The sequence below is a fragment of the Bos indicus genome, chromosome 22 (assembly GCF_029378745.1).
Source record: "Bos indicus isolate NIAB-ARS_2022 breed Sahiwal x Tharparkar chromosome 22, NIAB-ARS_B.indTharparkar_mat_pri_1.0, whole genome shotgun sequence".
Lineage (NCBI taxonomy): Eukaryota > Metazoa > Chordata > Mammalia > Artiodactyla > Bovidae > Bos > Bos indicus.
This window is the reverse complement of record NC_091781.1, coordinates 55,000,972-55,023,257: the sequence shown is the minus strand read 5'-3', so window position 1 is coordinate 55,023,257 and position 22,286 is coordinate 55,000,972. Positions and strand designations below refer to the sequence as shown.

Genomic DNA, 22,286 nt, shown 5'->3' with positions numbered 1-22,286 from the left:
AGCTCTGAAGCATCAGAGCTTTACACTTGAAAATCAGCTCTCCAAGCTATCCCATAAGGTCTTCCATGTCCACCCTGGGGCTACCTCCCAGCAACGTGACCCTGGGTAAGTGACCTCGCCCATCTGAGCCCTGCACATCGAAGTTAACAGCAAACACTTACTGTGCTTCTTTGCTGGGTACAGTTCTAAACACTTTACACACGTGTTCCTTAAGCCTCGTACAACCACGTGAGGTAGGTTTTACTTTAAGCCCCATTTTGTAAACAAGTGCACTGTGGCTCAGAGAGGTTCAGTCTCTTTCCTGAAGCTGCACAGCTGGTATACGCTAGGGGTCAGGATTTGAACCCAGGGTGTCCGGGGCCCTATAAGATGGGCTAACGATGCTATGACTTTTGGAGAGACAAGGGCAGCTGAAGACAAACCATGCCCCCAACCCAGAGGAATGGCCCTGTTGGCAGAATGGTGGTAAGTGGATGGGGGGGCCGGTCTGGGTCTGGTTTCTTCAGGGTCGGGGGCAGGCCAAGGGGCCACTGACCGTGGTGAAGGAGTTGTACAGGTAGTAGATGGCCCAGGAGATGATGACGATGTAGTAGATGTTCAGCCAGAAGGACAGCACTGCAGCGGCAAGACCCACACCTGGGAGCAGACGAGCCAGCGCGACACTCAGCTAGTGAAGGGCTAAAGGGAACCATCCCAGCTCCTGCCACTGCCATCACTTTCCTCAACATCTTCAATCTCACTAGACCTCAGAGTGAGGCAGGGACTCGGCTGAGGTCACACCCACGTGGCAGCCGAGGGAGCCGGGACTTGCCGCTGGGGCCCAGCCCAGGCTGGAGGCAGGTGAGGGGAGAGGGGCTGAGGTCAGCCAGGCAAGGATGACCCTCCACACGTCCACCCGAGTGTCTGTCAGGCACCGAGCGAGGAAGTGAACGAAGTCATACCCAGCCCCTGCTGGGGCAACGAGCTCGTAGGACAGGGCGGGTGGACGTGGGCTGGGGCCGTTGGCTTGGGGCTTCTCCTGACCATCATCGCTGGTGGTCACCTGCCTCCAGCAAAGACTCCTCTCTGTCCAGATGTGATCCGACAGCTCCCTCCATCTGGGGCCCGGACGTGGGGAACAGGAACACGACCACACCCTGCAGCCCCACTCTGCACACTTACCCTTGAACATGGGGGCCAGCTTCCACACCCCCAGGCCCCCAATGGATGTGTACTGGCCCAGGGAGCACTCCAACAGGAAGAGGGGGACCCCCGCGAAGATGAGTGTCAGGAAGTAGGGGATCAGGAAGGCCCCTGTGGGGTTGAGAAGAGAGGTGCTCATGGCCTCAGAGCTTCAAGAAACCTGGTTGGTCAGAGGGAGCATCATGGAGTTGGGGGTGGTGGTGTCCTGGGGTCCCTGCCACAACTGCCTTATATTCTGCCACCACAGTGGCTCCCAAAGCCAAAGCAGGGCCTGAGCACGTCCTGTGCTCCAAACCCAGGCCCTGCACTTTGCAAAATGTAGAGGTGAACTCTGGTATCACTGACAGAGGACTACCGCCCTTTGGAATTCTTACGAAAAGGGTAAGGAACAGGAAGTGGGGCCTGGCCCTTCCTGTGGAGTCTTGGTGGTCGTTTAGTCGCTCAGTTGTGTCCCACTCTTTGCGACCCCTTGGACTGTAGCCCCCCCCAGGGTCCTCTGTCCATGGGATTCTCCAGGCAAGAATCCTGGAGTGGCTTGCCATTTCCTCCTCCAGGGGATCTTCCCGACCCAGGGATCGAAACTATGTCTTCTGCATTGGCAGCCGGCTTCTTTACCACTAGTGCCACCTGGGAAGCCCTCGGAGTCTTTAGGGGACCCATTTCGCCCAGGTCACCCCATAACACGCCTCCACGGGGTTTGCCCCCACCAGGAGGTTGCCAGGCCAGCACCTACCACCGCCGTTTTTCCCGCAGAGGTAAGGGAACCTCCAGACGTTGCCCAGGCCGATGGCGTAGCCCACGCAGGACATGAGGAAGTCGAAGCGGCCCTTCCACGTGTCCCGGTCCGGAAGGTCTGCCGCCTTTTTCTGCACCTTGACCACCAGGGTTTTGGGCTTGTCATTGGCCACGGGGACCTCGCTGACCTCCGTGGAGATCTGCCCGTCGGCCACCTTGCTGCCGTCGGTCGCCATGTCTCGGAGTTTGGACGCAGGGGTCCTGGCAGACGGACGTGCAATGTCAGCCCCGGTCCACGTGGACAGCAGTTTTGCAGCTCAAGGTCACCCTAGGAGAGCAGAGAGTTGGGGCGATAGGCACTGAAGGTATCAAGATCCTAGAGCGTCCCCAATATAACAGAAGGAAATAACCCACAAGCCCAGGGCTGTAGAGGGCTCTCCCCTCTTCCTTCCACCAGCTCCTGCTCCAGGAGGAAGGTGCCTTTTGTTTCCAAGGTCAGCAAGCGAGGGTATGGCCTGACGTCTCCTGGGCCTGCAGCAACGCTGGCCATCTGTGACACATGCCCTCTGCCATGATTGTGTCCTGCTCAGAGAATACTGTCCACGCTAAGTTGCTTCAGTCGTGCCCCACTCTTTGTGACCCCCATGGACTGTAGCCCACCAGGCTCCTCTGTCCATGGGGATTCTCCAGGCAAGAATACTAGAGTGGCTTGCCATTTACTTCTCCAGGGGATCTTCCTGACCCAGGGATTGAACCTGCATCTCTTATGTCTCCTACATCAGCAGGTGGGTCCTTTACCACTACCACCACCTGTGAAGCCAGCTCGGAGAGTAGCCCAATGCAACCAAAATTCCAACCCACTCTTGACTGCTCTGGCCTCAGTTTCCCCACCTATAAAATGGGGGGGAGCATTAATCTTCTCTAGCTTATAGAATTATGGCTAAAAGGAACTTTTAATGGCTATGAAGGTGCTTTTCACCCAAATGGTTCAGAAAGGAACTCCATTGATGATTGTTTGGAGTCTGGTTGTTGACGTTACCTGATGGTTTTCTGTGCTGAGTCAGCTCCACGGTGGTTCCCTCTGCAATCGTGGGGTGGGAGCCTGCAAAGGGGATAGACAGGGTGGTGAGCTGGCAGACAGGCTGCGGGCAGCCCTGGGTGCAGGCAGTGGGGGTGCAGGCAGCCTGCCAGCATCTGAGCTGTGGATGGGCACCAGGGAGCCACCCAGCCGGGTGACCGCAGCGGGTACATGCAACCAGGTGCTGGCCCCCTGGGTGCTGGGAACATGCAGGAGTGGGCTTGCTGCCCCTGGGACCACGGTGAGGGGTGGGCACACAGGCGAGGCGAGGAAGACGTTCCATAATTTTATCAGAAGGAAAACAGAAACCCATAGAGGGGCCCCAGCTCCTCTGGGTCCCTTAGGGAACCAAACGAAGTGGCTATTTTTCTGTGTCCTCCATCCACATGTGTAGAGATGTCATCACAGGTCACGTTAAGAACATGGCAGAGCGAGGAAAGTAGGTTTCCAGATAGTTCATTTAGTGTGACCCTATGTTTGCCACGCCGCCCCCCGCCCCACCAAACTGTTCATTAAAGAAAAAAAAAACAAAACTAAAATACCAGAAGGATATACCCTAAGATATTCACATTGTGTAGTTTCTGAGCTCTGGTTTCTTCTTCATGCCTTCCTAGGTTTCTATAACGTTCCACGTTTGAAAAAATAAAACACCAGAATAAACTTATGGAACCCTAAGAGCAGAAGGAGCACACGGGCGCTGGTCAGTGGGCTCCGGGTGCAGGAGCGGGGCCAAAGCAACGTGCAGTGTGGGCCTGGCCCTATCCCAGCGGCCCCTCCCCTCAGCTCGCTGCCTTCCCCCCGGCCCACAAGGGCCCCCCTCCCACCCTCACATGCCATCCCCAGTTACCAAACACCAGTGTCTCTTCCCAGAGTTCACGGAGCGCCAGACCACCTTCCAGTAAGCCACACTTGACCGCCAGCCCTGCTTCTTGTTCTCAAGGCCAGTTTCCGGTGCCCGTCTAAGACCCCGGCCTGAGCACAGCAATGTCACGGGAAGCTTTAGTCTCAGGCCGGGGTGACTGCCCCCTAAACATCAGGACTGGCCAGAGGCAGCTGCTTCTGGGGTCTACCAGCAAGTCCAGGGGACAGAGCAGCCTCAGGCAAGTGGGGAGAGGCTGAAGCCAACCCTCTTTGGGGGAGGAAGCGTCAACCATTAACTGTTAAAAGACAACGATGCCCTTAACTGTCTCCACAATTTGACCTTGTAGGTACCAGCCTCCATATTTGTTCAAAAACGATCCAACCATTTTGCACCAGGGCTAGTCACCTGATCCTACCAATCAATCAAGGCTCCCTCCCTGGCAATTGGAGGAAAAAGGCAGTCTCCCCCTCCACTTGGGAACTCTGAGGCAGCCATCTTTGCCCACCTTGTCCTCGGAGCAGCAGAGAGAGATGGTTTGCTGAGCCGGGAGGAAATCAGAGATCAAAAGACAAATGGTCTTTAAGGCATTCTATTCTGCAGTTTCAGGCGTCCTTAAGATGGGCTACTGCTCTTAAGAGTTTATAAAGCATCTCCACGGTTGTAATGGGGCTTCCCTGGTGGCTCAGATGGTACAGAATCTGCCTGTAATACAGGAGACCCGGGTTCAATCCCTGGGTCGAGAAGATCTGGAGAAGGGAATGGCAACCCACTGCAGTATTCTTGCCTGGAGAATCCCATGGATGGAAAAGTCTGGCGGGCTGTAGTCCACGGGGGTGGCAGAGTCAGACAGGAGGCTGAGCAACTAACACTTTCATGGTTGTAGAATAAACCCCCCGCTTCGCTTACCTTGGCTCCTGCTTTAATCCTGAAATTTCTGCACACACCCTCTGTGTCCCATGGGAACACCAGCTTCAGGCCTCCACTCTGGGTTTACTTGTTGGTTATCAGAGACTCAACTCCAACCAAACTCCAAAATCTACCAGGCTTTGGGCACTGATGCGTGCACTGGGCCACAGGATCGTCTGACTCCATCTGGGGAGACAGACGGAAAGATGGCAGGACGTGATGAACAGAGTGGGTGGGTGTGTACATCCTCCGAGAGAACCATTCAGGGCTGGGCGAGGCACGCTCCGGTTCTCCAGGGTTAGTCCGTCGTCTCCTCCACGAGTATATTGAAGACCTTCTCATGCCAAGCCTGGGAGGATCAAAGATAGCAGCTGCTCCAAAGACCTCTTCATGAGGAAGACGTCCATGCAACTTCCAGAACTGGGGAGAGTACTGAGATTCAGCCCAATGTCTGTAACTTTCCTGTGAGAAGCCACATCACCAAATGTGGAGTCTTCCAGGATCAAGCACATAATAAAGCAGGAATTAATACAACTGATGCTTTTTTTTTTTTTTGCAGAGTCACACTGAGAAGGCCCTCCTTGCAAGGACCAGCCTGGGGCTAACTCGGACAGACCATAGGGATCCCTGCAATACGTACCTTAGGCAAACTATGTCACCTCTTTTGTCCTCTTTGGTAAACCGAGGGGAAAATCTTCTCTGCCAGGGTTGTGGGGAAGATCAAATGAGACGTGCCTGCAAAGCATGGGAAAGTGCGCCCAGCTCACAGTGAGGGTAAAGGGAATCTCGGCCATTAGCATTGTGATTGCTCCCATCCGTGTACAGATCGTGGCTCTTAATCTCGTGTTCTCTGCTTCCCAGAAGGCCACAAAGATGATGATCATGATATAACAATAACAGCAGTAATAAGAATAGCAGCTAACATTTATTGAGAGCTTATTATTCAGGCCCTGGAGCGACTTGAAGCATTTTCAGAAGCTGGATAGACATCAACCTTTAGTTGCCGTGGGGAATACTAGTTAATAAAAATGTCAAGCCCTTTGCTTTGGGCTGTTTTTATACCAGCTCAGAGTGGTCTAGCTGATCACCTTGGGCCAATCAGAAGCCAGCAATGGTAGCTTTGAATGTTTGGTTAATAAAAATAAATCTTATTCTGTAGTAAATAAAATCTGGTAAGAAAAAAAAAGAATCCAGAACATCTTACAGATGGGAAGAAAACGATAAAAGGTCCCCACTGGTGAAAAAAGGACTCCCAGGTGGCCCAGTGGTAAAGGATCAGCCTGCGATGCAGGAAGACGTGGGTTCAATCCCCAGGTTGGGAAGATCCCCTGGAGAAGGCAGTGGCGACTCACTCCAGTATTCTTGCCTTTAGAAATCCCATGGACAGAGGAGCCCGGTGGGCTACAGTCCACGGGGTCGCAAGACAACTGAGCACACACACTCATGAGAAAGCCCGGGACCCTGCGCTAATAACCCAGAGCTGTTCCAGGAAACCCCCTCAGTATTCATGCCCTGCTGCTCGGGGAACTTTAATTCCTGACCCAGCTGGTTCACCTGTCACCTCCCCATTGCAAAGAACAGCACGCGGAAAGCACAGGCACATGCCTGTTTACTGTAAGGGAACCCGTGTTTCAACAAGATGAACGCTCTCTGAAGCAGAAGCAACCTTCCCGCTGCTGTCACCTCATCTTTCCTGAAAGGAGCGCCCGTGCTCTGCAGCTCCAGGGTTTCTGGAGGATGGCTCCGCAGGTCTCTTCCCTCCTCCTCTTTTATCTGCTGGTGGAGCCGGTGGAAGGACAGGCCTCACCGTTTCTGGATCTGAGGCATGTTGCCAAGACATGTGTCTCCCAGTTCTTCCTCACCAGGTGGCAATGTTCTACGGACCAAGAATCCAGCTACGTATTCCTCCAGCTCTGTCATTAACTGGACTCCAGCAAAGCAGCATTCAAAAGGGTACAGTTAATGTGAGACCACAAGCAATGAGCCCTCTGTATTCATCACCTACTCCTGCACGCCTTCATCCATTCATTCAAGCATTTACTGAGCACATGCCAAGAACTGGTGATGGAACTGGAGAACTGTTGTTCCAAGCGTTTTGCATTCTGAGCTACACATGGCCACCAGAGTGTTAATCAGTGAACTGACAGGTACCAGCAGATAAGATTCTCTTGTGTAAGTATTTACTGAGGGCCTAATGTGTGCATGGAGCTGGGCTGGACACTCGGATGGCAAGGATTAATAAGACAAGATCCATGACCTTCACAAGGTCACGGCGTCTGAAGAGAAACAGCTCTGCTACAGCTCTTCCTAATACTCTGTGTCAGTGCAACAAGAGTATATGAAGCAGACAGGCCTAAAAGGAATGACTTAATTCAGCCAGCGAAGGTGTCCCAGGTGAAGGGATATTTGAACTGGGCTTTGAAGGCTGTATATGCGGTCGTTAGGCTCAAAAAGAGGGAAATGGTATCCGCAGTAGAGGGAAATCCATAAACAAAGGTTGGGAGGTTTGAAGCTAGGAAGGTCAGCTTGTGAACGGCCTCAAAACTCAGGCTAGGGAACTTAGGGGGACCGACTTCAGGGGTGGGATGGGGTGACAGTGGGATCCAGTTCATATTACAGAAGAGGACTCCCTCCGGGAGGCTCTGTGAGGGATGGTGTTAGAGAAAGAGATTCGAGACAGAAAGATGCTCAAGATGTTCCCATGATGTTCCATGCTTCCTTGACATGCTCTATGACAAGGTCTTAAAGCCATTGATAAAAATGAGGCCAAACCAAGCAGGAAGCATGCTTTGTAAGGAAAAGACAACATGTTGCATTTGGAAGCTCTAGATCAGGCAAACTGGGTCACAACTGGCCCTGGGGCTTGTTTTATTATTTAGCCTGAACAAAAAAAAATTTTTTTTTCCAGTTTGAATCAGGAGCCAGAAATGTGATTGTCCTGGATCCAGCATTTCAAGCAGAGGAAAGAGTAAGTGCAAAGGTCCCGAGGCAGGTGCAAGTTTGGCATGATTGAGAGCCAGCATGGAGGCCAGGGGGGCGGGAGTCCAGGGAAGGATGGGACAGTTATAGTTAGAGGCAGGCAGGGGCAAGATCATGCAAGGTCTCAGCGACCATGGTTAAGAAACTCAGATTCCATTATAAAGGGGAAGGGAGAAAGTGGAGGACACAGCGGCAGGGCTGGCCTGACTTACATTTAGGAGTCCTCTCTGGCTGCCCAGGAGAGGCTGCAGAGCAGCAAGGGTGGATGTGGGAAGGCTCCTTAAGAGCTGAGAGTCTAGGCAAGGGATAATGGTGACTTGAACCCTGGCTGCAAGGCGAAGCCAGAGCTGGTGAGGAGTGGAGGGGGATCCACTTTGGAGGCGTGGCCCCCGGGCCTTGCTGGAGGCTTGGTGGTAAGCAGTCCAATGCCAGGGCCAGATGGCAGGCTGGGGGGAGGGGAGCGCATGGCAGCTGCCTGGGACAATCCCCCTCTGTCCCGCTGCTGCATCAGAGGGATGGGCAGGGCGGCTGCGTGGGGTGGGGACCTAGGCAGAGGCAGAAAGGCCAAGACGGAGTCTCAGGCTGCCATTGTCTAGGGCCGGGGCTGGGCCCAGAACCCACTGGGAGCCGGAGAGGGGGGGCACTCTGCAGGGGCGCGGAGGGGGAGCAACGGGCCAGGGAGGGGCCACTTCCTCCCACGATGCTGCGAGCGCTTGCACCCCTGCTTTGTTTTGCTTCCCGTTCTGTGATTACAGAAATTACAGAGGCTTGCTCCAGACCGCATTCGCTGCTCTACTCGCTTTTCTTCCTTTCTGAAACTCTGTGGTTCAAGAAAAAAATTAACATTGGGTTTGGCTGCATGCCAACGGGAAACATAATGGTTTATTCTCTGCTTTTTAAGAAGAAACGCTAGGCTCGGTCCATTGCACAAGGCTTTGTTGGGCATCTGTTGTGCACCCAGACCCATAACAGTTCCAGTGAAGGGAGAAGAGCGGCATCTACTGAACACCTCTTTCGTGCCAGGCACTTATCTCACAGGTCTTAGGTCTGCCAGTCCTCACCTCACCTCAAGAAGCCGAGGCCTATGTCATCCATTTGACAGATGGGTAAACTGAGGCTTGCCACCCTGGGGTAGTTACTGTAGAGACGTCTCAACTCAAATGGCTCAGCTACTCAGAGACTTGCTACTCAAAGTGTGCTTCTCCGAGGGCAGACTGTTAGAAATGCAGAGTCCTGGACTCTGCTCCAGACCCATGGAATCAGAAGCTGCATTAAAGAAAAAAAAATTATTTATTTACTTCTGGCTGTGCTGACTCGATGGACGTGAGTTTGAGCAAGCTCCGGGAGTTGGTGATTGACAGGTAAGCCTGGCATGCGGCAATCCACGGGGTCGCAAAGAGTCAGACAGGACCGAGCGACTGAACTGAACTGAACCATGCTGCGCTTGGGCCTTCTCTAGCTGCAGTGAACAGGCTTGGTTGCTCTGAGACACGTGGGATCCTCCCAGACCAGGGATTGAACTCATGTCCCTTGCATTCCAAGGTGAATTCTTAACCACTGGACCACCAGGGAATCCCAGAAGCTGCATTTTAACAAGTGTCCCCGGGATTCAGGTGCCCACGGCAGCTTCCAAGGGTGTAGGTTATGGGTGACCCTGATTATCTCACGGAGTTTGAGTCAAATCCCTGGGTGACCAGGAGCTAGATGTTTACCTTGCTTGAGCCTCAGTTTCCTTATTGGAAACCTGGACCCCTGTATTTCACAGGATCACTGTGTCGACTCTGAAGTGATATGATGACTCTAAGGGAAGCAGAGGGCCTGGCGCACAGGAAGTACTCGATACAGAGCAGCTTAGATTGCCATTCAGAGAGATGAATAGCCACGCAAGTGCTTGCTTTGTAATCGAAAACCATCATATAAAAGTGGCCCAATTAATAGCTGATACTCAGTGCAGAAAGGGTAGAGGGAGGCTGGACTGTGCAGTGAAAGGCAGGTGCTGTGGGCAGCCCTTGCTATGAATCACCCTGCAAGTCAGGGAAGGCTCCCTGGAGAAGCTTCTGTGATGGAAAAGCTGGAGAGGGTCTCCCAAGCCTCAGGACTTTGGCCCCAGAGACCAGAGCCCAGTCTGGGGGTGAGAAGTCAACCTTTTGCCTGGCAAAACGGATGCCTGCCAGTCCAGATATTAGGCCCTCATCCTTGGACTCAGTCCAAGCGGGGCTTGGGGCTGGGACCAAGGCAGCCAGCCTCCTTCCTGATCCAGACTTGATCTACAGCAGCAGTCTACAGATGAAGACAAAGGCCCAGAGAGGGCTGGGGGCTGGTCCAAGGTCACACAGCACAGGAGTCATATGGCCTTACAGACCCCCACAGCCCCCAGGCCTCAGCCCCCTGCACACTCTCACTTCGGAGATGAAGCAAGGGAGGTCCACATCTTGGTGCAAACCCCTCGGCTGCCTCGACAACCCCGAGCGGCCATCTGCAGTTCCAGGCGCGCTTCTCCACAGTATTTAATGCCGCTCCTCCACAACATCCCAGGCTGACTTTCAAGTAAGCCACGTAATTCCTCAAACTGTCTGTTTCTTCGTCAGGAAATGGGGCCAATGGTAACTACTTTATACATGATGACCACTGGGTTGAGATTTTCCAGTCCTGGGCCCGGCCTAGCAAACCGTAATACAGTGACGCTAAAATGATTATTAGTTCCATTTTGCAGATGATGGTTCTGAGGCTCAGAGAGGTCAAATAACCTGCCCAAGGTCACAGAGGGTTTAACCCAGGCCCTCTGCTCACTTGGCAGGTGCCTCCTGGACACTGGTCTGTGTGAAATGCTCTGAAGCGCATGGACGTGGCCCTTGACCTTCTGAGCCTTCCTGTGGGCTCTCGGGAGGAAGAGAGGTATTGGCATGAAGAAGTGTTTGCCTGGCCTCTCAGTGTGCTACAGGGAAGAAAACTGAGGTGCAAGCCCTCCTGCCTGCAGCCTCAGAGAGCCTGGAAGTCTGGTTTTCTAGGGTGCCTCTCAAATCAGAAATTATGAGGTCAGAGGACATCCCACCCCAGCAACCAGAGCGAGAAAAAGATCAGCTTTCACTGCTGCAGGCTTCTTAAATCCATCAGTTATTTCAGATGCTCAGTCGTGTCTGACTCCTTGTGACCCCGTGGACTGCAGCATGCCCGGCTTCCCTGTCCGTCACCAACTCCTGGAGCTTGCTCAAATGCATGCTCATTGAGTCGGTGATGCCATCCACGCAAAGGTGAAATAAGTCATGCTGCTCTTCTGTCTGTGAATACACACAGGAACCGTCCCCAACTTTTCATTAACAAAGGAAGGAGAAAGAAGAGCTTGAAGTACGAGAAGAAAGTGAGCTGGGGACTTAACACATCAGGGCGTGCTCTAAACGCTTTATGGAGAGCACTGGGTTGGTCAAAAAGTTTGTCCAAGTTTTCCCATAAGATGCTAGCCAGCTCAATAACTTGCCACTCTCACCCCTCCCCCACATTTTACTGATGGGTAAACCAAGGCAGAGAGAGAGAAAGGGACTTGCCAAAGGTCTCCCAGCTAGGAACTAGGGGGGCCAGGGCTGGAACCCAGGCAGCTGGTCTCCTGTGTCCATATCCTTAACCAGCCCACTCCGCTCTCTCTAGTTGGATGCCTGCAGAACTCCCCCCGCAAGGCCCACCTTTAGGATGGGAGAGAATGTAATTCCCTCCAGAGCAAACCCCCAAGGACGAGGAGCCCAGAGTGGCTGAGGACTCTACCTCCCCAAGGTCTGGCTCCGTGAAGGCTAACTGGTCCCCATGGTCAGACCGGGCAAACCCTGATGGTGTCCTGGGAGCCAACAAGGGGTCATGTGGGATCCCAGCTGAGCAGCTGTCAGCAGGCCCCCGAGCTGGGCTCTAAAGAGAGCCCCCTGGGAGGCAGCTGGCCCAGCGGTGGCAATCCCCGTAGGAGTCCCCAGCTCTCCTCTGCCTGCAGACACAGCCTGTGCTCGCAGAAAAGCAGGCCTTTCTAGGGGCCGGGAGAGGAGGACGCGAAGTCAGCTTGAGGCTCTGGAGTCTGCAGACCCGGGTCTGAATCCTCACTCTGCACGCTACGGGCTGTGTGATATCGAGCCAGGCCCTTTACCACTCTGTGCTTTGGTCTCCTTCCTTACACGAGGAGAGGACTCAGGCTCTGGCCCAGAGCACCCTTCTGACTTCATCCTGCTTCTCATCTCAGCCCGCCTGCCTCGCTCACATGGACCACAGTCTGCTAACATCTGTTCGAGTCCCTAATTGTCTGCAATGTCTGACTGTGCACCTCGCTTTGTCGAGGCAATTTTCAATCCAATCCAACCAGGATCGACGGTGCACCTCCAGGGAGCCAGGTCCCATGCTGGGTGCAGAGCGATCCAGACGACAGCTGGAGTCTGGGTCCTGCCACCACCGAGCGCTGGTGACAGGTGGGTGTGCAGATAAGCGACATCCACTAGGGGAAGTTCTCCCACAGCCCAAAGAAGGGGGGGATGGCGCCCGGCTGCGGCCGGGGGCTGGATTCAGGCAAGAAACCGGGAGACGATGGCATCAGGGCTGGCTGGGACATTCTTTCTATAATCACAGCGAGAGAAGCAGGACTGGGACCTTTGCTCCTCTCCCCAAGCCTAACACTTCTAGTCTACCCCAGGCGGAGCGGATGGGGACACGGCAAAATGTGCTTACAGACAATGAGGGACGTGATCTGGCTGGCAAGAATCTGGGGTCCCTTAGGGAGCCTGGCTGGGGAGGTGGCAGCTACGGTCAAGGGCTCTGAAGCAGGAGAAGGGGGTGCGCCACATCCTGGAGCAAGAACAGCGATCATGCCAAAGGTTTATCTGGTGGTTTAGTTCAGTGGGCTTCCCTGAGAGCTCAGTTGGTAAAGGATCTGCCTGCAATGCAGAAGACCCCAGTTCAATTCCTGGGTCAGGAAGATCCACTGGAGACAGCATAGGCTACCCACTCCAGTATTCTTGGGCTTCCCTTGTGGCTCAGCTGGTAAAGAATCTGCCTGCAAGGTGGGAGACCTGGGTTTGATCCCCAGGTTGGGAAGTTGCCTGGAGAAGGGAAAGGCTACCCACTCCAGTATTCTGGCCTGGAGAATTCCATGGACTGTATCATCCATGGGGTCACAAAGAGGCGGACACGACTGAGCAAGCTTCATGCATCTCACGGATGCTCGTCTTTAATTCTCGCAGAGACAGAGACTGACGGCGATAGGACTTGCCCAAGTCCACGATCTGGAGCCATCTGCTCAATTCCCATGCTTTTAACCTCTCCCCCACCCCCCCCATCCCACAGTAAGGAGACAAGGATGAGATAGTTGGATGGCATCACCAACTCAATGGACACGAGTCTGAGCAAACTCCAGGAGATAGTGGAGGACAGGGAAGCCCGCAGCCCATGGGGTGGCAGAGTTGGACACGACTGAGTGACTGAACAGCAACCCCACGGCAAGCACTGAGCGGGGGGGACTTGGGGACCTTTGAAAGAAGGGAGATTTGATCTGATGGTGACATGGCAAGAACCCATCTGCTGAGTATGTGGTGGGGCGGAGGGACAGTGCCTGAGCTGGGACTGGGGGTGGGGGCGATGGGGAAGGCCCAGTCCCTCTACACAACCTGCCTTCTGTCCTGACGAGTTAACTGATCCTTCTACCCTGTCTCTCCAGCTCCACTGGTCCTCTCTGCACCAATGGGACCTGGGTCTTCATGTTGCTCTGCTCCCTGCCACGGCAGCTCACAAAGTACCCGACACACACACACACACACACGCTCTCCTGAGTCCCACCGTGCGGACATTGCTATCACAAGTCCTCGAGAAACATCGGCTGCGGAGAAGGTGGCGCCCCTCCCGTTGCCAAAGCAGGGGTGTGCTGGTGAGCTTGAACAACGGGCTCTCCAGAAAGCAAGGGACCGGCCCAGCTGGGAGTTTCTGCTGATTTCTGAAGGGTCTGTGTTCCCGCCCCGGCAGGGTCAGGGTCCACTGTGAGGTCACAGGATCAGAAGAGATGCGCTCACTCAGTGAGCCTTGCAGGTTCTTGATTGCTTCCTGTAAGGAAAGCCTCAGACACCAAAGATGAGGTTTAGAAGGAGAGAGAGAGAGACTGGAGAAGAGCAGCAGAAGGACAGGGAGAAGGCGCCAGAAGGAAGAGAAGGGAGGAGAGGGAAGGAAGGAAGGAAGGGAGCAGGGAGACCCGGGGCGCTGCTGGTTTCCTCTTTGCCCTGCTCTGGTGACCTCCTGGGACCTGCCTGAGACCTGCCTGAGACACCAGGGAGGGAAGGGGCCTGTGTGTGCATGTCCACTCGCTCACTCGTGTCTGACCCTTTGCAGGCCCCATGAAGTGCAGCCCACCAGGCTCCTCTGTCTATGGGATTCTCCAGGCAAGAATACTGGAGTGGGTTGCCATTTCCTTCTGCAGGGGATCTTCCTGCCCAGGGACTGAACCCGCAGTCTCTTCCATCTCCTGCCATCAGCAGGCGGGCAGGCAGATTCTTTACCACTAGCGCCACCCGCGAAGCCCAAGACACTGAAGAGGGAGAGGAGGGAGGAAGCCAAAGTTTCAGAGACCCAGGCAGAATCCAAGGAGGCAAGTGGCTGAAAAGCTGAGACTGCAACCAGGTCGCGGGGCTTCCCTCCCCACAGCTTCCTCCAGCTGTCCTAACTGGCTGAGCCAGGGTGGGCTCCAGGCACCCCTGAGAACCACCGGATCTCTCATCGCGCCACCCCCCTATGCCCCCCGCCCCACTTCCTCCACCTGGTGTGGGGAATGCTGGAGGCTCTGCTCCAGGGGACACCCCTGAAAAGCAACCCCTGCTCCCCTGGCCAGAAAGGATGAATTCGGATCAGGAAACAGAGTGACAAGACACCCGCCTGGCATTCTTTTCACACTGCTCTTTGCCTTGGAAGGCATGCTGAGAAAACCAAGGGTTAAAGGAGCCTTCCCTCCTGTTCAAGACGTGCTTGAAGGACTCTGAAGGGCATAAGGATGAAGGCCCTTTAAGAACTCAGATTCGGGAAGAAGCAAAGCACAATACTGTGGGGACTGGTGGAACTAAACGGTTTTTAGTCCCCCGCAGATGCACAGCTGGCGTGGAATGCTGACCCCGTGCCACAGGACGGGACTTTTGTGACAGTGGGCAGCTCCGTGGTTCCCTTACCAAGTGTCCACAACCTGTGACCCTGCTTCCTCCTCTGGACACCTCTGCAGACTTTCTCAGCCCCGCTCTAGAGATGCACGCGCCGAAGTCCCGAAGACAAACTAGATTAAGATCACACAAAGTCATCGTAAGAACTACCAGGGATCTCAGATCGCCTGCCCGTGGGCCAGAACGGGCCCACACGTGTGTCTGGCTGAGCACTTTGGGGACGGGGAGAAGGTGCGTATGTACCCGTTTATGACAAGGCCCCCCACAACGGTCACCTTGCTCCTGACCTCTTAACTCAGTTCTTTGACCCACCCAGACCTCCATGGCCTTCGAGTTTGCAATTCTAATATATAGGGCACAGTCTAGTCATGCCAGACAGCTCCTTCTCAAAGTGGTCGGAGGAGGGGTCATTGTTGCCCCTTTCCTAAGAAATATGAAGAATTTGGGGGAGGCTGGTTAAAAAAGCGAGGTCAGCATTACGAGTTTATATTTGGGAAACAACAAATCCTATTGTTCTTTTAATACAGCTCAGATGGATTTTAAAAAATCTGGAGAGACACTGCTTTAGGATATTTTTCAAGAATGAGAAGGCTGTGTATTTTCAGTTGATTAAGGGTCAGATTCCTGGGTCTCAAGTATTTCCTACAAGAGAAAGCCAATTTTGTTTTTGAAAGACTCCCAACGAGTGCTCACTTTAGCCAAGGCATCTATTCTTGATTCATTCACCAAGCTTTCTAAAGAAATCTTCCTCATATGAATACCCAAACCCCATTTCTGTCAGGAAAAAAAAATCCCATGTAGGGAGAAGAAACCATCCATTTGGGGAAATGAGATTTTTATTGAGAAAATGGTCTTAAGTCCCAGGAACAATGAAGAAATTCATGAGTAACTTCCGCTCAGGAGGTCAAGGGTATTCAGAAGTTTATTTGTCAAGAGCCAGGATGGAATAGGGCAGTGTTTAAGGGCACTGGCCCTGAGGGTGAGAAAACCTGGTTTTCAGTCTGAGTTCAGAAGCTGCATGAAAGCGAAACCTCTCAAATACGGAGGTGACAATGTCTACTTTTACGGCCAGTATGAGGATTACCTGGGGAGACTATGAAAAGTGGTCCACACAGAGCCTGGTACGTACTAAATACTTGTTACCTGGCAGAAATTATAATATATCAACTGATTAGGGCTACTATTCTTGTTTTTTCAAGATATGGGAAAGAAGTCCCAGGCAGGACCCACAGTTATCTTAACCCACAGGCAGTTGATAAAAGAGCACGGTGAAGCCACTGTCAATGCCGACCACACCAAATTCTCAGAGCAAACTGCTCACTAAACATGGTCCCCAAGTGGACACGGGGACCTATCCCTGCAATTAGCACATCTGCTCAAACCTCCTTAAGTGTCAACTGTCTTCATCTGTCCATGGAATGATCTCCCAACCCTCTCCCGCCTACCGAGGGTGGAACAGTCAGAGTCTGGGGGTGGGGGGGGTGGGGGGCTTGGGCTCACTGCTTTGCACACACCCCGGCATCCAGCCTTAGGAGCAGCAGCGAGCAGACGACCCACCCTCTCCGGGGAATCCAGGACCAGGTTGCTTCTCTGGGGGTGGACGTGCTCAGACAGGTTAGCTGGAACAAACAAAATGGTCGCTTGCCTCTAAGTCATTAGGATCCTAGCTCTCCGCCGTGCTTTTGAAACAGCCAAACCCCAAGGCCAGCACCCTCTTTCTGCTTCCTAAATGGAGTGGGGCTGTCTGCCAGCTCGCCTCCCCTCTTTGCCAGCATGCAAATAATGTACTTTGGGGTTCCTCGGGGCGTTAACCCCATGCTCCCCGACCCCCAAGTAGGGAAGGGAGTATACTGCCCCAGCTGTTCGGGATGGAAAGATGAAGAGCGTGGGTGAGTGTTTATTTTCCACGGGCTCACCTGGAGAGCGGCACACAACAGACACGACTCCCCCAGCCTGGTGTGTGCCCAGGTTTTCAGGCTCGGTACGTTTACAGCAAGGTATACACCGATCATGCCCTCCAAACACAGAGTACTTACGCGTGTTTTTAATGATGGAAGCTGTGGGTTTGTCCTGGTGACATTCACTAAGCCTGCAATGAAGATCCCCGTTATTTACTGCTCTTCTACTCATTTTGGCCAATTTCACTCTTCCTACCATCTACATGTACTCTTTCTACACCGTATCTTACAAGCCCATATATGGTTGGGAACATACCTGTCTAGCCTCTTCCCTTTGGCTGATGCTCAGCAGTGGGGCCTGGTGCTCTGCCTACCCACCCTATTTGGTCTCATAACAATCGTGTGAGGTTGATCTGTTCATATCCCCATTTTGCAGGTGAGGACACTGAGGCTCAGAGAGGTAAGGTGACTTGCTCAGGGTCACGCAGCTAGGAAGTGTGAGGGGGGCTTTGGACTTACTGTTTCCCATTCCTCTTGGGCTAGAATTGTTGCTCCCAGCCCATCAGAAGCTCCGTGTTTCAGAGTCTCCTCAACAGTCTCTAGAGAGGTCTGGGTACTCCGAGTACAGTGTCCCCAGCTCACCCACTGCCCTCCCCTTGGCTGTACCTCTCCCAGGGCTTCCGTAGCCCAGACTCCCTGCAGGCACCGGAGTTTTGAAGCCCAGCTCCATCTCATGCACAGGTGTGTGACCTGGTGAAGTCATTTCACCCCTCTGCACCTCACTCTGCACCTCCACAAATGAAGGAAATTACCCCGTCCTGCAAGGCTGCCTCAAGGATGCTTCCAGACAAAGCCAGTTTCCCTGCAGCTATCCCCACCCCCCACCCCCAGCCTCTTTTCTGGGGAAGCTTGAGCCCTAGACACGGTCCCCTCCACTCACTCCATCACTCGCTCGAGCGGCTCCCGAATCAGCATTCAACACACATCATTCTGCCTTGTGCAACGCCATTATCTCCCGAGGACACAGGCTCCGTTGTCATGGCAACCAGAGTCCTTCCACCAACTCTATTTAATAATTTTTCAACAGCGGCGCTGGGCTTGGGGCAGGGGAAGGAGCACTGGGTTAGGGGTTAGGAGCTCCGGGTCCTAGCACCTGTGGGCCTCGGACCCCGCCGCTTTAGGCCTCAGTTTACCCACCTATAACAGAGGTATCTGAAATTGGTGGCTTTTATGACTTTCCCTGGCCTAGAATAACCTCAGAGACTGATTTCAAGGTCCAAGAAGCAGGAGGCAGGGAACCAGAGTGACTGGGGAGGTCTGAAGGTTCGAGTGACACTTTCAATCCACAGGAAGAATCAGAAGCGGCCTTTGGTGATCAGACCCTCTCCTACTGCCCCTGCAATGCCACTTTTCAGACATTTCTGCAATCTCTTGACCTGCCACAGTCAGGGCTAGGGTTCATGCAGAGACAGGCTTGCCTGCAGTCATCACAGCCCTCACTGTGCCCGATGTGTTGCTGTTTAGTCTCTAAGTCATGTCCAACTCTTCTGGGACTCCATGGACTGTAGCTCACCAGGCTCCTCTATCCATGGGGTTTTCCAGGCAAGAATATTGGAGTGGGTTGCCATGCCCTCCTCCAGAGGACTTTCCCAAGCCAGGGATTGAACCCACGTCTCCTGAATTGGCAGGTGGGTTCTTCACCACTGAGTCACGTGGGAAGAAACCTCAAACCCAATTTGCGGATGTACAAACCGAGGCAAAGGAGCCCATGAGCACCAGCAAGAAAGAAGCTCAGCTCCTGGAAAGGCTAGGCTGGCGGTGCCCAGGAAGCAAGCCAGTCCCCCTGCCTTGCCCTTCTACCCCATTCAGCCCACGACGGGCCAGCTCCGGCCCCCACCTGTGCAGCCTCTGGCTCCCCCTCAAGCAGTCACAGAAACAAGCAAAAGCAAGAACTAAGTACTTGCTCTGCGTCCCCGACTACGTGGGGCACCGCAGACCTCAGAAGACGGCGTTTCTGCTCTCGGCTTATCTGCATGACCCACAGTAGGGCCTAGCACACAGTACGTGCTCAAAGCTTTATTTGGTCCCGTTATTGGCCCACATCGGCCTCTGACCACCCTCCTCCCCAAAGGTCTCTAAAGAAAATCTCCCAGAGCAGCCACCAACGTCTCAGCTCCAAGGAGCTGCTGTGGACCCCATGCTGGGGAGGGGGGCTTTGTGACTCCCGGCTGGCTCCAGGGCTGGGGAGGCGGCGGCTCTGCCTTGGCACAGGCTGATGGCACTGCTTTCAGGCACAGCCGCTGCCAGCCCAGCGGCGCTATTTAACTCCTCTGGGGCTGGCGTTTCCATTTAATGCCCGCGGCATAATTAACAGTGCTGCATCTGCTCTGTCATTACTGGCACTCTCTGCCGTTTGGAGAAAGGGCCCTTATATTCCGTCATTAGTCTCGGGGAGGCTGTCATGGGGGAAATGGAGGAGGAAGTGGGGCATGCAGCCTGCCTTTCCCCGCTCGGAGAGCTGGCACCGGGCGCACGGAGCGGCCGATCGACGCGTCCAGTCCAAAGCCCTTGGCTTTATGGACAGAGAAAGGGGAAGGACCTGATTGGGTAAGGACCCAGCCCACCATTCCTCAGGCTCCCAGGCAGCCCACATGGGAGGTGGCGCTCCCCACCACTTCCTGGGGTCTACAAGCCCAGGCCACGGGTCTCCGTCAGCAGGATGGAACAACCTGGGCAACCAGGAGAGCGCCCTGGGCTCGGTCACCTACTGAAGACCCCAGAACATGGTTTATAAAATACTGGGCTTGGTGCCTGCATCAAAAGGCAGAGCTCAGAACTGGGGGTCCGATGCATCTGATGAATTGGTGACACGGTGCAGAGCCAATCTGTTAAAAGAGTGTCCGTGCAATACAGTAAGTGCATTCAGATTCCTTCAGGAAGACTACTTCTTCCCCACCCCCAAGCCCACGTACAAAAACCATAGGTGGGTCCCTGACCACAAGCTCTGGAGACAGCCAACAGGAGTGCTAAGAGGCACGAGGCTCAGGTGGCCACGAGGGCCGGACGCAGGATGGGGAGCACACAGCACGTGGGAAGCGGCTGCCTCTGGCCGCGGTCACTTTTGTGCTGGCTCCCCCCACGACGATCCCACCTGGGTGCTCCCCAGAGGCAGCAGATGGCATGGGAAGGCACAGTGGGCTGGCACCAGCAAGACCTGGGCTTGAACTCTGCAGTATAACTAGGGAGTAGCAACCCCACCTCCATCGACCTTGGGGTCGTCCTCCGGCCGATGGGGACGGCACCGTGGTCCCCTGGCACTGTTCTCACCACCTCGGGCGGGCCACAGTCGATGCCTGGGAGGTGCTCCAGCCTCACTGGTCAGGGTTGGGCTGGCCACGCGGCCAGGGGACATGTCAAACCCTCAAGTTCCCCCGGCCTCCCCCAGACCTCTTCCTATTCCACAACCTTCAGCGTGGGCAGCAGTCCGAGGGAAGAAGGAAGTGGGTAGTGTCCAGGGCAAGTGGTTTCCATCCCCTACCCACCCCTTCCCTTCCCTCTTGGTCAGGCATAACTCTGAGCCACACGGCAGGTCCCAAACCACCCTGAGGCTCACATGCAAACACTTGCCCACAACTTTCCAGGCTACCAAGGCCCTCAGATCCTTCCGGATGATCTCACGGGGCCCCTGGAGCTCAAATCCGTGTAGATGAGCACTGGTGTGCTTGTGCACCTGAGAGCAAGCATCCTTCTTGTCCCCAGGCACTGCCACTGCTCAGGCGCCCCGGCCAAACAAGTCCACTTCAGACCCCAACTGGATACAATGGACGGCATGTCAGCGGCGGGCCAGAGCTCAGGGCAGGCAAGAACAGGATCTGCAGCCCTTTCCTCCAAAACCTCAACCGTGCCTTTCCACGCTGTCTGGCAGGCTCGACGCCAGTGCTGTGACCTGCCTCCCACAAAGGTTCCTTCCAAGGGGCTCCCTGATGAACTGGGATTTGGGCTTAGGAAAGGTGACTCCCCTCAACTGGGAAACCAGAGGTCAGGCTGAGGCTGTGCAGGGCTTGCTGAGCCCCTGTTTCCCCATCCAAAAAGTGGAGATAGATACCAATGGAAACGATAATAATATTACTTTCACCTGGAGCTCCCAGCTAGTGCAAACTTCAACAGAAAGCACATCATGCACGTCTGTGTAAGCATTAAGTGTGTGCGTATTTCACATGTGTGCAAAGAGGCTGCATTTGAGTCAAGGTCATTCCGATAAGGGCTTTCTGAGACGTCACTTACAGAAAATGACTCTTTTTGTTGGACAGAGGACTCTGTCAGGGACCATATTTTCTTCCCCTGGAATAGTTCAGACAGGAGCAAGAGAAAGAACAACTACAAGAGAGTTTTTTTTTCTTTTTGTACACTGTGAAGTGTTCTGATGACTGACTGATGAACTGCTCTCAGGACTAAGTTCCAGAAGACCGCAATACTGACACCAAATGTCACTGTTCACCCTCCTTGTGGCCGCTGCCTTCTCCCTGCACAGAACCTCCTCACCAAACAATAAGGCCATGAAAGCAACCTGCTGTCAGTGTCTTTCGGGGCATCTCTGACCTTGAATGTCCCTCTGGCCAGAACGCAGTTGTCTCCAGAGCTGGCAGGCGACACCGATCTTGCAGACACCATGCAGCTGACAGGTGGGCAGAGCTGCAGATCACTGTCCGAAGCAGCCACTAACTCGTGCACCCTCCAGCCCGGCCTGCCTGCCACGATGCCATCAGGCCCCAGAAGCTGGGGACCCCCTTCTGCAGCCAGGAGGGCCCCTGGCACCCTAATGTGGCCGGTTCCACCTAGCTGCACAACCCCCTGCCTGCACAGGGCTCCAGCCAATCGCTCCGCAAGACCTGGCCTCCTTGTAATTTCCAATTTGTAAGAAAGGTAAAAATAGAAGGCCATTCGCTGCAGGCAGCTCGCATCAAATCGCATGCCACTTTGGTGTCATGTCAGATCACGGTAAACAGAGCTGATGGCTTCCTCAGCTGCTCCCGGGGACTTCCAGAGCAGCAAGAAGGTGGTGACAAGTTGGGGTTGGGGGGAGCACCTGAGAGTCAGGGCAATGTGGCTGGGTGCACGATATCAACACCAGCTTTAAGTGAATCTAAAGCACAGTTCACAAATATGCTGTATATTACGGGGGCACCTGGGCATGAACCCCAGTTCTGCCACTTAGCAGCCAAGGGACCTTGGGTACAAATTCCTCTCTCTGTACCTCAACCTCCCCAGCTAGCAAAGAGCAGCGATCACACTACCAGCTTCCTGAGCTGGGGCAAAGCTCAATTGATGGGATGAACTGCAAGGTGCTTCCTAACGGGCAGCTCCTTAAACAGGGTGTCATGGTCCTGGCCACGCAGTCAGGGTCAGGGCCTTCTCCGTGGCAGGGGCGTCAGTACCACGTGGCTGCACCTGGGCTCCCGGGCCAGCTCCTAGCCCAGTGGTCTTGCAGC

At 54.2% G+C, this 22,286-nt stretch overlaps 1 protein-coding gene across 4 annotated transcripts in view; it reads right to left on the bottom strand.

Moving 5' to 3' along the window:
* Positions 1-22,286, bottom strand: part of SLC6A1 (solute carrier family 6 member 1) — a 39,909-nt gene that overhangs the window by 13,844 nt on the left and 3,779 nt on the right. For 2 of the 4 annotated variants that reach the window (XM_070776848.1, XM_070776850.1), the window contains exons 2-5: positions 2,957-3,019; positions 1,916-2,245; positions 1,162-1,293; positions 536-636 (exon numbers count right to left, since the gene is read on the bottom strand). In XM_070776848.1, coding sequence (XP_070632949.1) covers positions 536-636; positions 1,162-1,293; positions 1,916-2,153 — 471 coding nt within the window. In that variant the 5' untranslated portion in view covers positions 2,154-2,245; positions 2,957-3,019. Of the gene's footprint in view, positions 1-535; positions 637-1,161; positions 1,294-1,915; positions 2,246-2,956; positions 3,020-3,842; positions 4,323-4,763; positions 12,982-22,286 lie in introns of those variants that run through there. The other 2 variants (XM_070776849.1, XM_019984593.2) reach the window with 2 other exon arrangements.